The sequence below is a fragment of the Poecilia reticulata genome, chromosome 14, assembly GCF_904066995.2.
Source record: "Poecilia reticulata chromosome 14, P_reticulata-male-v2, whole genome shotgun sequence".
In the NCBI taxonomy this organism is placed as follows: Eukaryota; Metazoa; Chordata; class Actinopteri; order Cyprinodontiformes; family Poeciliidae; genus Poecilia; species Poecilia reticulata.
The window spans coordinates 23,932,153-23,948,575 of NC_088843.1; the positions used below are offsets into that span (position 1 = coordinate 23,932,153).

Here is a 16,423-nt window from a genome sequence, read left to right on the forward strand (position 1 = left end):
TTTCGGTTCATTTCACTTTACTTTCTCTTGACCTCAGATTATAGGCTTCGCATATTTTCATTCGTTTTAGATGAAATGTGATCTTTCGCTACTAACAGTTTGTTGCCAAACGCCAGTAAAACCGACAAGAAGAAGAAGAATATCATCTTTCGTTCGCCTTCACATCTCGGTTCGATTTCCACCATAATAGCGTTGGAGCTGAATAACTAACTGATCTCAGAGCCAGGATGTGTGCGTGGAGACGGCTGCACAGAAGTGTGCGGGCTCTTCGTGGATGCTTCACCCGTGGATCGCTCAGCTGCACTGCGGTGACACAAAGGCAGCCAGACCGATGTGGAGGTCTGACTTTCTGCCAGAAGCTGAGCACCGGTGGAGCCTTACGGAACGACTTCCTCAAAGGTGGGAACCCTGAAGGATCTGGAACAGAAGTGGTAGTTAAACAGGAGTGGGCCAGATCCCATTTAACATATAGTCATATCTTAAATAAACTCCTTATATAAAGCTCCTCGCAGAGTTTATATCGCAAGTAGACACGTTTCCTGAATATTTTAAACCTCGCAAATTATTCGGCATATAATAATTCGGCACAATAAATACATTAAGAATTGTTTTCCTGTTGTTCTCCAATTTGTCTTCTTTTTAGCATCTTTTTATTCAATGTTCAAGGTTTACAAAACTAGACAAGCTGACAGCAAAGGTTCTGTTTCTAAATAATGGTTTACATAAGAAGAAAAGGTGAAAATAAAGCAAAGATCAACTTCTTTAAAAGTCCATGTTGATTTTGTATCTTTGCATTTCCTGCTATTTGTAGAGTTTAGGAGATTTTTTATTATTATTATTATTTTTTATTATTATTTTTTTTAATCCAAAAGAGTCATTCAAACAAACCAAAAAGACACTGGTTGTTGACAAGGTAGAAAATTTGTGAAAAACACTGAAAGACCTTCAGAAACATCTATGGATCACACTTTTTGTTTAGAGCTGAAAGCTCAGATGGCAGCGATGAAGAAGAAGGCGGCAGACGGTCTGCCGAGCAGCAGCTGGATGCCCTTCGAGATCAACCCCAACCTCCCTCCTGAGACAGCGGACATCGTGATCGTTGGCGGCGGCGTGATGGGCTGGTCCATCGCCTACTGGCTGAAGCAGAAAGAGAAGTTCTCCAAAAAGATGCGAGTCCTCGTTGTGGAGAGAGACCCAACAGTAAGGACTCCGTTTTCTTGGAGGATTTCTAAACATCTTTAAGATAAGATACAATCAAAGAGGTCCTCGGCTCTAAACAGTAGGGGGATATCAGTTCTTAAACTTTAACACAGAAAACAAATGTATATAAAGCCACTTTTTAACCCTCTTGACTGTGTCCAGTATTCCCAGGCCTCCACGGTTCTGTCTGCAGGAGGAATCCGCCAGCAGTTCTCCCTGCTGGAGAACATCCACCTCTCCCTGGAGTCTGCAGACTTCATGAGGAACATCAACGTAGGTCAACGTTCATAAGCATTTCAATCACCCAGTGACTGCTGTCGAAGCAAGTTTTGTGGAAATATTTTGGGAGTGGTAATGTCTAAAGAGAAAAGTAGTTAGAAAAGTTGTGCATAAGCAGGTGAGAGCTACAAATAAAAGTAGCGTCTGGTCATCCTTTGTTTTATCTTAAGTCTGGATCGAATCATCTCCTCTGTTTCCCATCAGGAGCATCTCAGCGTTGTGAATGAAGATCCTGTGGATCTGCAGTTCAACCAGTCGGGATACCTGTTCTTAGCCAGCGAGGAGGTGGCTCACATCATGGAGCAGAACTACAACACCCAGAGGTGCCTGACGGAGAGATGCGCTCTGGATTTCAGATGGTTTGCCTTGCTAATCATCTCCTCGTGTGATTCCAGGTGTGCAGGAGCTAAAGTTTCCCTCTTCTCTCAGCAACAAGTGAAGGAGAAATTTCCGTGGATAAACACAGAGGGCGTGGCGCTGGCTTCATACGGTAACAGAACATGATTTATTGCATCTAATTTAGCAATGTGCTCTGCATTATTCAGGCCCTAAATGAATAAAGAGCGTCAGAGCCTGGGCTAATTCATGACACAATGTTTAGTTAGTATGATTTAATTAACCTCAGTTTGCCGTGGTGTTTTGCATTTGTGGCCGAGTCGCTGGAGGCCAATCAAACAAACAAAACGTTATCACTTAAAGCTAAACTAGAAAGGAAAAAAAACAAGAATGTAATGGAAGTTACCTCCTCAAGGTCTCACCTCAAGAAGATTATGAGTCCTTTCTTCTGTGGAGTGGTGGAAAAGTTGGCAGATGAGGATTTGCTAGAGTCCCTGTGGATCATGATGTTTGCAGATGATATTGTGATCTCTATTGTAAAAGCACCAAAACTGGACGAGTGCATGTACCGAGCATCCAAAGCAACCCTAACAAACATGATAATCTGTGACTTTAGGTTAGTTGCAAGAGAGAAAAAAAGCTCACAAGACTTGCAGCGATGTGCAGTTTGGAGCAATGACAGCTAGATTGAGACTTGACAATGAAGAATTGGACAGAATCCGGAGCTGCTAGGGAGGAAAAGAGGAAGACCACAGAAAAGACTAACAGATCCTGTGAACTCCTCTAAAGTCTTTGTCTAAGACAGGCCTTGCTGAATCCGTGAAGCTGCCTTGTTTACTTTACTGGTTTGTTCACACCTGCCCGCTACATTTGTGTAGAGCTGTAACTAAATGCAGTTTGTAACATTTCTCATGGAAGTGAGTTTTCCCCTTTTGGAAGCATTACTGATACATAAATTTGAAATATAGAGTTAATTGGGGAGGTGTTAACATTCTTAACTGCTAATTTTCTACCAGATTCTTCTTTTTTTTCCTAATTGTAGCAACAGCGTTTTTAAATGTAAAGATGTTTTTGTTTTTGTAACTAATTTATGCAACCTATTGTTCCTGCAAAATAAATCATCCAACCTGACTGAGGCTGATTTATTTTTGCTAAGCATGAGCCAAAATGTTAGTCTCCAGACATGCAAAGCTGGTAGAGACAAACCCCAGAAAGACTTGCAGCTTTAATTGTGGTTCCACAAAGTATCAACCAAGCAGACGTACATTGCTAAGCCATTTGTGTAACAATCCTTTAAATGCTAGTTAGTAGGTTTTTTTTGTTTTTGTTTTTTTTAAAAGTCACCCAGAATGATTTATTAGTTTGGGATAATTGCAAGTTTTCGGATTGCTAACTGGAAACAAGCTAATTTTGATGCGTTGGCTGTTGATAAAACCATATTTAACTTGGTTCTGCAGCTGACTTAACTTCACTCTGGGGGTTTGGTGCTTTGCAGGGCTGGAGAACGAGGGCTGGTTCGACCCCTGGACTCTCCTGAACGCCTTCAGGAGGAAGGCCATGTCCATGGGGGTCATTCAGTGCTTCGGGGAAGTCGCAGGTGGGTCATACCTTCAGATGTTGGTCACATTTTAGGTTGATTTGTGTGAACGCCTCCTTCCGTCCTCCCATTATACCCTGTAGTATTAACATGACAACAAGCTGGTGTATTCCTTTTGATTAATACAAACATAACAACTTAAAACCTGAAATGAGAAGAGAACATGTTACATGTAATATGTTAAATCTTTGTTTTTTCATTGTCTGTTAATCTTATTCTCATCCACAGATTTTAAACACGTGAAACAAGTTATGATGACAAAAAATGGGGAACAAATAGACATGAAGACAATAAAATCTGTCAAAGTAAGTGGAACATCCAGAACTTACTGAGAGTGACTGATGGGAAACGGTAAGATGTTCTATGTAATTTGGTTCAAAAGACTCACTGAAGACTCTTCTTGGAGTATAATGTTTGCAGATGACACTGAGTGTCAATGATTCAAGGGTGTGAAGACATCCTTAAAGAAAAGTCAGGTGGAAGAAAAAAGTGTGGTAGAAAACCATCCACAAGCATTACATTTTAATTGGGAATAAGAATTCTAGAGAGTAGCTAAGACTTCACGCTGCTGGAAGTCCAAAGCGAATGATCTGAAAGCAACCTGGACTTCCTGAACACCCCCACAGAACCACAGCATGATCTCCGTGCCACGCCGCATGGAGGCAGTAATTGATGTAAACTATTCGTCAGGGCCTCGTTTTTCTGTCAAAGTGATCCCAGCTGTGTTGAACACTGGAAAAATAAAAAATCTTACCAAGTTCAAAATCTTAGTACACTTTGAAATAGACAGCTAACTTACAAGTAACATTTCAGCAAGCTTGTATTAACTCAATAATTCCTTAATACTGATGAAAAAGTACCAGTTCCACTAGCAGATTATTTTATTCACAATATGTAAAAAAATAAATTTTTTATAAGTGAAATAACCTGCCAGTGGAACTGGTTCTTTTCATCAATATTAAGGAATTGTGGACTTAAAATAAGTTTATATATCTTGGTGAAAAGTTCCTGTAAGTTAGTTTTGTCTTATTTATATTTGCACTAGAAACTAGACCACAAAAACCTGGCAAGATTCTGTGTTTTGCAGTGTGACCTGCTATGCGAAGGTTTCCCCTGACCTCTTGCATTTAAGGCTAATAAACACAACAGTGCAGGTCACTACATCAGTCGGTTTGTGTCTCGCAGGTGCAGATGCTGAACAGCCTGGAGTACCAGCCAGTGGAATGCGCCCTTGTTGTGAACGCAGCCGGAGCGTTTTCTGGGAAACTGGCAGAGATGGTGGGAATCGGCCTCGGCCCCAAAGACTCCCTCGCTGGATTTTCAGTCCCTGTGGAACCTCGGAAGAGGTCGTTCTCCGACCTCAGCAGCTTTTTCAGGATTTCCTTTTTGTTTCTAAAAGAGTATTTAATTATATCTTAGAATGTTAAGAGGGTAGGTGTTTTTGTTGTTTTCCAGGTATGTGTATGTGGTTCACTGTCCTGATGGCCCAGGACTCGACTCTCCCTTCTTAATTGACTATTCCGGAGTTTATTTCCGAAGGGAAGGTTTGGGAGGAAACTACATCTGTGGAGTGTCGCCCGAGGAGGTCAGTTTCATCTATGAGCAGCGTCTTTTTGTCTGAATTGTAACTGAGAGGTTACCTCATTGTTTCCCTTTCAGGCGGAGGAGCCGGACACCAGTAATCTGGAAGTGGACCATCAGTTTTTTGAAGACAAGGTTTGGCCCAAATTGGCCAATCGAGTTCCAGCTTTTGAGAAACTAAAGGTACCTCAAGGCTCAATTTTAGGTTCCATACTTTTTTTAATCTAGACACACTTTTTTAAATCTAGAACCTAAAATTGAGTATGAAACCTCAATTTTAGGTTCCATACTTTTTTTAATCTAGCTGCATGTCATCAGCTATGCAGGTATTTATTGCTGTTCCCTGAATCAGGACATTTTTGATCTTAGATTATGAAAAGCACATATTTTTTGTCAAGTTTAAAAAATTGCCTCTGGCTTTAATTTCAGTTTCACAAACCGTGATAAAAATGTTACACAAAACACATTTCTGCTGGAGTTTGATAGTTTCTCCTAGAGTCGTATGCATCGAAATCAATACACACCTAAATTACATAAAATATGATTTCTTTTGTACTTTCTAGTTATTACAGCTACTACAAGTTTCAACTATGAGACAACCAGAACAAAAGGCCACATGAAGACAATTAGAATCTTAGAATTTATTTTAAGTTGGTTTGCGACCCCAGCTCCGTTACCTAGCAACCCCAGCTGAGTCCAGCTCCGTTATCTAGCAACCTATGCTGAGCTCCAGCCCGTTTGGTTGGTTGGTTTTACTGCTGTATGTGCTCTACAATGGCTTCTGGAAAAGACGAGTGTTTAGTTGTTGACTTATCATTCAGAAACCACTTGCTGCATTCTTGTTGGTTGTGCAGGAGGCTCTACTAAAGCTTTTCTAAGATGCACGGTTGTAAAACTGTGTATCTGTTTGCAGCCATTTTCACGTGTGAGTGTAAACATTGATTCCAGGGGCGTGGCCAGCAGCATCTTATTTGGAATTAAAGTGACAGTGGCCCTGAAACAGCTTATTCTCTAAGAAGCTGAAAATAGGCAAAACTGAGCCAACTAAAATCTCATTATCTAAGAATGATTTTGAGTAAAAGATGTAATGAGCAAGTTTTGTATAGCCCATAGACGTATCCTAACCCACTCAAGGAAGCATCGTAGGTCACATTTAAAATTAAAGTTGGTGCTAGAAGTCTAGTTGTGAAATCCCTTAAGTTCAGAAATCACTAGTCCAAAACCTGAAATAAAAACTGTTTTCTTGGACTTTTTAACATAACAGCGTCTCATGGTCCGACTTGTTGCCCTTTATTCCTGCCAGGTGACCAGCGCCTGGGCCGGTTTCTACGATTACAACACGTTCGACCAGAATGGCATCATCGGCATTCACCCTCTGATCAACAACATGTACTTTGCCACCGGCTTCAGCGGTCACGGCCTGCAGCATTCGCCGGCGGTGGGCCGCGCCGTGGCAGAGCTCATCCTGGACGGAGAGTTCAAAACGCTGGACCTGAGCGGATTAAGCTTCCGACGCATTCTGACACAGGAGCCCATGCTGGAGCAGAATATTGTGTAGAAAGGGCTCGAATTAGGGAAAGTTGAGTCTTATTTTTTTATTTAGTATCCTGTAAGGAAGATGCTGCAGCTTTGGAAATATAGGGAACACATAGTTCCCTATATAGTTTTTTTGATATTTTCATGCCTTTTTCTTAATTTTTTCAGTGCATATGAATCACGATTGACAAACCAACAAACACTGCAGGCATGTGCAAAAGTGCCAGTTGCACCAAAAACTTTACTATCTTGTGTAAAAGGAACAGCAAATATTATTGTCATTTAAAAACTTATATGTCGAAAACTGAACTTTTTTTCCTGCAAAAGTAAAAAGAAAAAGAATCTGCAAAAGTGAAAGCAGCAGAAAGGAGCTGCACCATAACACCAAGATGGAAAATCAGCAACAATGACTTCAGCAATACAACTGTTGCCTCCCGTCACTCTGGGAAGACTTGTAAGGACATTTCCAAACTGTAGAAGTCCATCGTTCGACACAGATATATATTCAAGAGTGTCAGTTTTCTTTAAATTATGCCAAAGTGTAACGCTCAAAGAAATGGTGATGGTTAGTTAAGATGTTGAAGTTAATAATTACAGGACAGTTAGAAAAAGTCTCCATAAAATGTTACTTTATGCACTTTTGACCTAAAGTGCTTTTCAGAAACTGTGCACCAGATGGCGCCATTTAATCACTTTAAGCGTTCGTCCTCGCTAACATTGCATTTATTTTACAGCTAATTTTAAGACTCTTGAAAACCAAGGAGACGGAAACGTCTGGCTGTACATGTTTAACGTGATTTGTTTTACTAGATTCAAATGTTGTATCTCGATGTCCAAAAGTTGAAAAGATTTTATTTTTATTTTCTACCGTTGCCTATCCCAGGACAACTTTGTAAATTATATTTTTAATCTTGATGAGTTTATTTTTTCTCCTGGTGAAATAAAAGGTACTGGGAAAAAAACTAAATATTTTTTGACACTTGCTAAAATCCTGTTTAGAGTTTATTAGACAACTCAACGCACCACAGTCATCACAGACAGGTTGCAGTGCAGTCAAAACTACAGCAGGTTATTAACATTGTAGATAAAAAAAAAAAGGATGCGCAAATTAACTTTATGACATTCTTATGGCTGGAAGAATGATGTGCATGAGACAAAATTAAGCGTATAAAGAAACCAGGGATATTATTGTGGTCTTCAAGAAACATTGGTAGGTAGAGAGAGTGAGAACCTTTATGTTCCTTTGCCCAACATTTTGACCAATACTTCATCATGAGGCCAAACGGAGGCTTCACCTCCTCAGGAAGCTAAAGGTAGCTCTCTTCTTTTACCACCTGCTCATCAACTTTCATCTAGAAAAGAGCCTCCTGGCCTGCAGCAGGTGGTGAGGGATTACCAACACACCAGTACCTCTACTCAAAGACATTTACACTCACCGACTACAAAAGAACGTATTTTTAAGGGCCGCACCCACCCGGGGTATCATCTGTTCTTCTTGTTACCCTCTGAAAGGAGATACAGACTCATCCGCTACATCAGAGAAGAGAAAAACTACTTTCTGCCCTCCAGCTGTCAGAGAGGTAACAAACACCCACACCCAAAAACAGTGCAGTGCAGAATTAATAATAAAAGGTTTCCTTTTATTTGAGTTAAATCCAGAGTCACTGAAAGATTGTGTTCATTTGCCCTGATGGTTTTTTGTTGTGACTTGCCACAAAAGCCATCAGGCTGCGCTTCCTCCCCAACTTAGCTTCCTGTGTCACAAAGCATTTCACCAGCAAAAGAGTGAGGCACGCTGTTAAAACCACTCAAACACGCTCCTGTATCTCTGAGGTACGAAAACGAGCCCACTAACAGGTTAGAACAAAGAAAAGTTTCAGATGGTGAAGGCCACCCAGGTGTTCAACCTGCTGTGTGGGTGTTAAATAGATCACGTATAAATGTTGAAAAAATAAATAAATGCCCACAGTGAATGAAGATGTTTAACAAAGAAAATATAAAAAGCTTTCTTCTTCTTGATCAACTGCTGGCACCAATAACAGAGTATTAGGGCCACGTTAAGAAAATGAGAAAAAAATTGCGAGAATAAAGTGACAAAAATAGATATATTACAAGAATAAAGTCATATAAGAATCAATTTGTAGTTTCATGAGAATAAAGACAAAATTATGATTTTGTTCTGGCTTTATTCTCATAATATTATGATTTTATCCTTACATTATTTTGGCTTTATTCTGATCATTTTATGACTTTATTTTAAATGAGAAAGGATGTCCAAATAACAGCAGGAATGTAAACACTGGTTAAGATTGTTGGCAGCAGTGATGGTTGTAGAGTCTAAGAGCTGCAGAGAGGAAGGATATGTGATAAGGCAACTTTGTGCTTTTAGGATGCAACAGTCTGATAATTTAAAATGGGCATTCTTCAAAAAATAAAAGCCCCACAAAAAAACAAAACATAACCAAATAGTATTCTATTTGCATTAATTTGGCACAAAAAAATTATTGTGCATAATATGCACCTACCGAACAGATCTCACTTCTGTTTGGTTAAAAAAATATATTTTTAAATGGTAATTAGTCGAATCATCTGTTGTTTTATTTACACCACTGGAAGTATATTTTCCAGATCTAAGAAATTTCCCTGAAGAACAGAAGATGGAAACACGGTTCTCAGATGTAAGAACTGCAGCATGCAGAAAAAGGCATAGTGAGGTCTCTGTGTCTCTGCAGCTCTTCATTTTGATGTAAATGTGGGGCAACCTTGCAGGTTCGAACTGGGGGAGGGGGCCGAATGAAATGCAACTGGAGGGATCTTTTGTGTGGCCTCCTGTAAATCCCAAATGTTCTCAAGAACTGAAAACAAAAACAGCGTGAGTGCTTGGGCCGGCCAACTTCGGTCGCCTCAAGTGACGTACCAACTGCCCCAACAAAGAAAACCCCACTGAAGGCATCCAGTCGGCTGTTTTCCAGAATATTCGTCCCTCCCCATCCTGGCCAGGCATTTACAGTGTCAAAACCATGAAGGGAGTCGCCCACCGGGAGTCCTGCAGCTGTATAAGGCCACCGTACATGGTGGCATGTGGCTGGGATTAGGAAATTTCACTGTGGATTAAAATCTTTCCAATGCCTCCATGGCCACCAGCTAAAAGGAAAGGAGTCCAAAGCTCTAGCGCAGATCCAAGGAGAACGCTGGGCCCAAAGCCTCACTGAGCAGGTAGGTCCAAACTTTACTGAAACTCACAGTGAACTGCTGCTGCTGGACCAATAATGCAAGACAAGGTTTGTTGACCTGCTAATTGGTAAATTATCTTTTAATAATGACAGAAGCTTTGCAGAATAAACAGGTGTACTTAATATTTATGGTATGTGCATGTTTCAGAAATCATTGAGAAGAACAATATAAGTTTTTAGTAATAGGAAATAAAAAAAAACAAGAAATGTTTCCAGTTTGACAATTATGACAAAACCATGGTGATATTACAAGTCATAAAAAATTATAAAGCAACTCTTCGGATAATGAATATATATGTTTATAGCATGCCAGCTTCATGCATAACCTTGAGCCTTTAATTGGACCATTTGGTTTGAAATATTTGCTTTACTACTTTATCCAAAAGTATGAAACAATTCAGATATATTAATTTCAATTTGCTGTCAATTTCTGAATTTTGAACTTAAATATAGCTTTTTCCTTGATTAAAAATATTAGAAATATACTCCTATTAAAATAGCTGTCATGGCCGATAGCTGACATTACACTTCCCCAACATCGAGAAGATGGAAATAAACATCATTTAATACTAGCCCAGTATTACTTAAAGGACCCTAACATTTATTAACTAGAATTTCTGTAAGCGTAATCTTCCAATGGTCTTTGGGGATCTCAGAAATGGTAGCAAAACTGTTTTTCACTTACAAGCTGGAAAATCTGTGAAAATTATCAATAACTTTTCTCATTGACTTTGCTAACTGCTATTAGCAACAGAAGCCAATAATTCATATATGATTCAGAGGTTAAAACTGGTGAAAAATTTCTGACTTTTCAAGTTTTAATTCCAATTTCTGAAGGTTTTCCAGTCGATTGTCTGACTTGGAATGTGAAAATGCCAAACTCTGAGTAGAAATAGTTATTTATATACAATTTTTAGTACATAAATGATTATTTAAAAACACTGAAACACACCAAACAATGTTTTTCTACTTGGGTTGGGCAACCTAACATGAAAAAATTTGATTACTTTAAATAAAAGTTCTATTTACTTTTCAGAAGAATGTTTGCTTTGTTCAAGCTACGTTGAAGAAGCAAGGTCATTTGAGTTTCTTTAAATCAAGACTAAACTTCTTCAGTTTCTTTGGAACCATAATAAATAGAACACCGACCAACATTTGATGTGTATTGATGATTTTAACGATGGCACTTTACAAAAAGTAATGTCTGCTAATGTTTTACACAACTGTTGACATGAATTTATGATGTTTGTATCTAAATGATGTAAAGCACTTTCAACTGCCTTGTTGCTGAAATGTGCTATAAATATAAACTTGAAAAATTGTCTAATTGATGTGGAGTGAATACCAATAATTATTATTTCTATATCTGATATTACAAGATTTGTTTTGATATTGCATAGATATTGTTTGATTACTAATTCTGCATTTATTTCTGCATTTCCAGGATGTTCCAGCTGCTTCCGGGTCACATCCAGCCGCCTGGACACCGAACCCGGAAAAGCCGTCTGGTCACCAAAGACGGGCACTGCAACATCGAGTTTGGCAACATTGAGTACAGCAACCACTTCGCCTTCGTGGTGGACTTCTGGACCACCTTTGTGGAATTCCGCTGGCGTTTCGTCCTCATCCTGTTTGTGGCTGCCTTCACTGGCAGCTGGTTCATGTTCAGCCTGTTGTGGTACTGGATCGCAAAGAGCAACGGGGACCTGACGGCGCAGAACCAAACAGAGGAGCACGTCCGTTGTATAGACAATGTTAACGGCCTCACAACGGCATTCCTGTACTCACTAGAGACACAAACCACCATTGGTTATGGTGGCAGGGCACTGACTGGGCACTGTGTTGGCACGGTGGCTCTGATTATCATCCAGTCTCTAGTTGGCGTCTTCATCAACTGCTTTATGTGTGGCATCATCCTGGCCAAGATCTCCTTACCCAAGAAAAGGGCAAAGACTGTCACCTTCAGCAACACAGCAGTCATTTGTTTGAAGAAAGGAAGTCTGTGCCTCCTCATCAGAGTGGCCAACCTTAGAAAGACCTTACTGATTGGAAGCCAGATTTATGGGAAGCTGCTGAGGACGACCATCACTCCAGATGGAGAGACCATCATCCTGGACCAGGTGGACGTTGACTTCATGGTTGATGCTGGCAAGGATAACTTATTCTTTGTTTGTCCGCTGACACTCTACCACGTCATTAACAGATCGAGTCCATTCTACGAGCTGTCCGCTGACACTCTCCCCCTACAGGACTTTGAGTTGGTGGTGTTTTTAGACGGGACGGCAGAGTCCACCAGCTCATCATGCCAGGTACGAACCTCATATGTCCCACAGGAGATCCAGTGGGGCTACAGCTTCCTCCCCATCATCTCCCGCACTAAAACAGGAAAGTATCGAGTGGATTTCTCAAACTTTTCCAAAAGTGTCCGAGTTACCACGCCGCACTGCGTCCACTGCTTTGAGACGGACGTAGACCAGAGGACCCCCAACAAGGAGAACCACATCAACCAGCTGAAGCTGGGCATCGACAACCTGGGCTTCCAGGTGATCGACATTCCTGACCCGGTAGATGTCACAAAAATGTGAAACATACCTATTCTAGAGGAAAGGTCAAAGCTATAAGGGCCACTGAAGATAAAAATAAAAGGAAGAGAAAATTTCCACCATAAAACTCAAGAAATTCTGGAATTAATCTCAAAAATGTTCTAAAAGAAAAATATATGTGTTTGAAAAGTCAAAAAATTTCAACTTTGAAATTTGTGGAGCTTCAAAAGTCTAACATTTTTGTCTTTTCAAATTGAAACTTTTTTCTAGAAAATATCTGACATTAATCTCTAAATTTCCATGTCTTCTAGAAAATATTTGACTTTTCAAACTCAGAAATTTCCTTGTTTTTTCTAGAGTATTTCTGAGCTTTTTGGCGGAAATCTACTCTTCCTTTTTCGTTGTATGCCATCAAATAAAGTCAAAGACTCAGCATGTAGGTCGACTTTTATGAAACTCATCGTCACTTTTACTCTGTTTCAAGTATTTCAAGCACTACAGACTACAGAAAGGTTTGGCTGTGAAAGAGAACGGTGAAAACTGACAACTGACTGGAATTAGACTGCTCATCACAATGGGACCCCATCTGGAGTTTTTATGGGGATAAATAGAGGAAGACACATTAAGGTTTTGATATGGTTAACATAAAAGAAATAAAACAGTGAATGGCACAGTGGGCATTTCTTGAGAAGATTACAGTCTGATCCTGTTCTAATGAGAAATCGTGGGCTCTAAAGGCTGTTATAGGGAATATAGCAGAGAACAAACTCACTTCAAACACTAACCCTGTGGTGTTTCAGTCATGTTGGCAGGTCCTGTATCTCAACGTGGCGAGGAAACGGCAAAGGTAGCTATAAATGTCATAATTTAGTTATAGCCAGTCTAGATGTACAAGGTTGTAATGTCTCAGGGAACGTAAGATCCTCAGCTGGAATAAAACGATTTTTTCAGTCCAATTTGTCTTACTGCTCATTATTGCCATAGCAATCACCCATAACTACAAAATTAGAAACCCAGTTTGAATGAACATTTCTCAGTGTAATTGCAGTGCAGGTATAGGTTGGCAGAAGTCAAGATAATGTCTTGTAAATAAAAGTTAACCAGTGGAAATTCGTTCAGGCAGCCAGACCATGCCGTGAATAGAAATCACAGTGGTGTGTTGACATTTTGCAGTTTGAAATGAACCTTGAGAAGACATACAGTCTGGCATCCTGTGACATTGTGAGGAAGCAACTGTGTATAAAATATCTCTATACTCCAACACAGACAGAAACAAGTCGCTTTTCTAGTACCCTATGACAACACAAGTTATTTTGAAAATAATAACTTTAATTTGAGCTTTTTTGCGAGATTTTCCACATGGAGTTTGAAAGTGAGGGAGTCATTGATCAAAATGCCAAGATACTTATACGTGTAAACCAGCTCCATTTCATTTCTTTTTGTGGTTTTATGGATCTGGAAAAATACATACATTTATTTTTATTTGTATTAAGAACAACTTTCAAATTCATTAAAGAGTGTTGGATTTCTGTAGTAGACCATGACAGTAGTCTGTGACAAATCCACTCATTAAAAATTCTTTCAACAAGCTCAAGCTTCAGGCTGGACATTTGACCGTTTATCTTGACATTATGGTAATTGAGGTAATTGTTTTAGTTTCCGACCACTGACCAGTCTTTTAGCCATCATTAAGAAACTCCCAACATGGTTACGGGTGGAGCTTTGAGATGCCACCAGCTTAATGGTGGCCTGTTGTGTCATTTAAAACCCAGCTTTGACGTTTGTTTGGAATTATTGTAAAAGTTCAGAAATTATATAGCACGTCTCTAGTGATACTTACCACAAAAATTTGCACACAATAAAATACTGAAAGTCACACTGGAAGACAATTTAGGATTATAACTCTGTGAAGAATTTTAATTAATATGAGCTAAAACAACATTTCATTTTCTTTTCGGCTCAACAAAGTATTTTTCAATTCAAACTGAATTTGGGATTAGGTGCCTTTCTCAGTAACATAGCAAGAGAAAGATGGAATCAACTCGACAACTTTCAGATTACAAATTGCCCCTCCTGTCCAGTTGGAACATCGTCTGTTTATGAGATGAAGTTCAAGAATGTGAAGGTTTTCCTCCTTTTTGTAATTCCACCCACTTTGTACTATTCCAGCAAAACAGCAATGTACAGTATTGCTAGTTGCTATCACCGCTATGCTTGACAGATGGTTCTTAGTTTAAAAGCCTTACCTTGACTCCTCTGATCAATTGTCTTCTCTGATCAAAACATGTTTATTTCCAGAAAGCATTCAACTTCTTAGCACAGGTCAACACACCTGCAGTACGTCAGGTTTAAGCACATCCAGGTCCTGCCTTGATCCAACTGTCTATCTGCTGAAATTTAGACACAGACTATATCAAAATATGACAACTGAATAGTATTATTTTTGGCATGAGCTATCTTGTAGGAAAATAAATCATAAATTAAAGACATTTTCCACAAATATTTAATGAAAGCTAAAGTTATTCTCATTTAAAAAAATTAATTTAAACTGAATTTGTGGTGCTTTTGTTTCAATATTTAAAAGAAAAACATTTTATCCAGTAGTGTACTTTTAAAAAAAATATAAAATAGTGAAATTTTTTGCAATTTCTTCACAAGATATTATGTATAAGATTATGAATCTTTAGAAATAAGATTGTATAAATTAGTTATGTACTTCTGAATCCTTTTACGTGTTTGCTTTTTAAACGTGTTTCTTCTCTTGACCAAATTGATATTTTAAAAAAAAGTCAGCTGCGACAGCTGCCCCGACCACTAGAGAGCATCAGTCCACTTCTTTGCTGTGTGATGATGTGTTTCACACAATTACTTCAACAATGATTGTTTTTTTTTCTTCTTTCTTTTTAAATCTGTCCCAGTTCTGCCAGCAGTCTTTCTCAGCTTATATGCTCAGAGAAAAAGCTCCAGCCGTTAAATTCTTGAAGCTCACACTGTCGCACAATTTCAGGAATGGCAGCAGGTAGAAACCAACATCACCGGGTTAATTTCATCCACCTCATCATGCAGAACCAAAAACACGTTGTTCTCTCAGAGACGGAGCCTCTTTGTTCATTTAGGACCATCTTCTGTCAGCGAGGCTTCCGCTGCGGCTTTGATCCCATCTGGATTAGCGGGAGACAAGTTAACTGGGCCTCATCTGCATAACAATGAACAATTGAGGCGGATTGGTAAATTTGAAGCTGATGAAACCAACAAAGGTGGATTTAAAAAGAAGAAAGGGCGTACTTCCAACTAAACTAATTAAAGGCTAGAGTTTCCCCTTCCTTAGTTACTGTTGCTATGGTGAACTGAAGGTTCTAGAACCGCGCTGGTAACGCCAAAAACCGTCAACGGTCCTACGTCATTTTACCGCCTTTACGGTGATTTGACTGATTTATGTGTCAAAAAACTACAATATTATTTAAGATTTGATCTAATTCCTAACTTTACATCTGAAAATAGAATATTAAAAACTAAATTAAAAAAAAAGTAGCAGCATGACGAATAGTGTAAAAGTTATTAGCTTCTTAGCCTTTAAGACTAGTCTTACTATGTAACAGATAATTTCTTTTAAACTTTCTCCCATAAATACTGGCACTAACTCCTCTTGCGTATGTAGTTTTCTGATACAAACAAGAAAATAATGGCAGCACTTGCTTCAAAATTACAGCGGGTTTAAAAATCTCGGTATTATGTACATGCAAGCAGTGAACAGGTTTCTGTAGCAGGGCATAGACTAGTAATATAGGAATATGAACTGAACACATATTCTTTTTTGAGCCAAATTGCTTTTTTAAGCAATTTAGCTTAAAAATATATTTTTTCCCCACACTGTGACCAAATTCAATTTCTTATTTTAATGTGTTTTTTCTTTTGTTCTTAAAAAGAATATGCGAATGAAATAAATAAAATAAAAACATACTTTATTTCGATCATTCTTATCTGTTTTCTTATCTGAATTCAAAGTTCAAGTAAAAGCTGCAAAACATACTTGTAAAACAAGATGGTAGGTGCTGGACAGGCTGACATCAATCTGAACTGTGGAAGAACAAGGAGCATTAGTGAAAATAAATCCTGAT

At 39.0% G+C, this 16,423-nt stretch overlaps 2 protein-coding genes and 1 long non-coding RNA gene across 3 annotated transcripts; 2 read left to right on the forward strand and 1 right to left on the reverse strand.

The window, feature by feature from the left end:
- Positions 1–6: 6 nt before the first annotated feature.
- Positions 7–7,496, forward strand: foxred1 (FAD-dependent oxidoreductase domain containing 1). The gene is made up of 11 exons (XM_008428539.3): positions 7–399; positions 980–1,200; positions 1,363–1,473; positions 1,684–1,802; positions 1,875–1,969; positions 3,311–3,412; positions 3,641–3,717; positions 4,598–4,758; positions 4,868–4,997; positions 5,072–5,176; positions 6,297–7,496. The coding sequence occupies exons 1-11, from the start codon at positions 228–230 to the stop codon at positions 6,549–6,551; spliced, it is 1,548 nt and encodes a 515-aa protein (XP_008426761.2). The 5' UTR covers positions 7–227; the 3' UTR covers positions 6,552–7,496.
- Positions 3,400–15,690, reverse strand: LOC103476300 (uncharacterized). Its single transcript, XR_014090902.1, has 3 exons — positions 15,022–15,690; positions 14,552–14,695; positions 3,400–3,489 (listed from the first exon to the last, which is right to left on the reverse strand). It is a non-coding gene; the product is annotated as an uncharacterized LOC103476300 (long non-coding RNA).
- On the forward strand, positions 9,287–13,261 carry kcnj1b (potassium inwardly rectifying channel subfamily J member 1b). The gene is made up of 2 exons (XM_008428540.3): positions 9,287–9,745; positions 11,207–13,261. The coding sequence occupies exon 2, from the start codon at positions 11,208–11,210 to the stop codon at positions 12,345–12,347; it is 1,140 nt and encodes a 379-aa protein (XP_008426762.1). The 5' UTR covers positions 9,287–9,745; position 11,207; the 3' UTR covers positions 12,348–13,261.
- Positions 15,691–16,423: the final 733 nt, after the last annotated feature.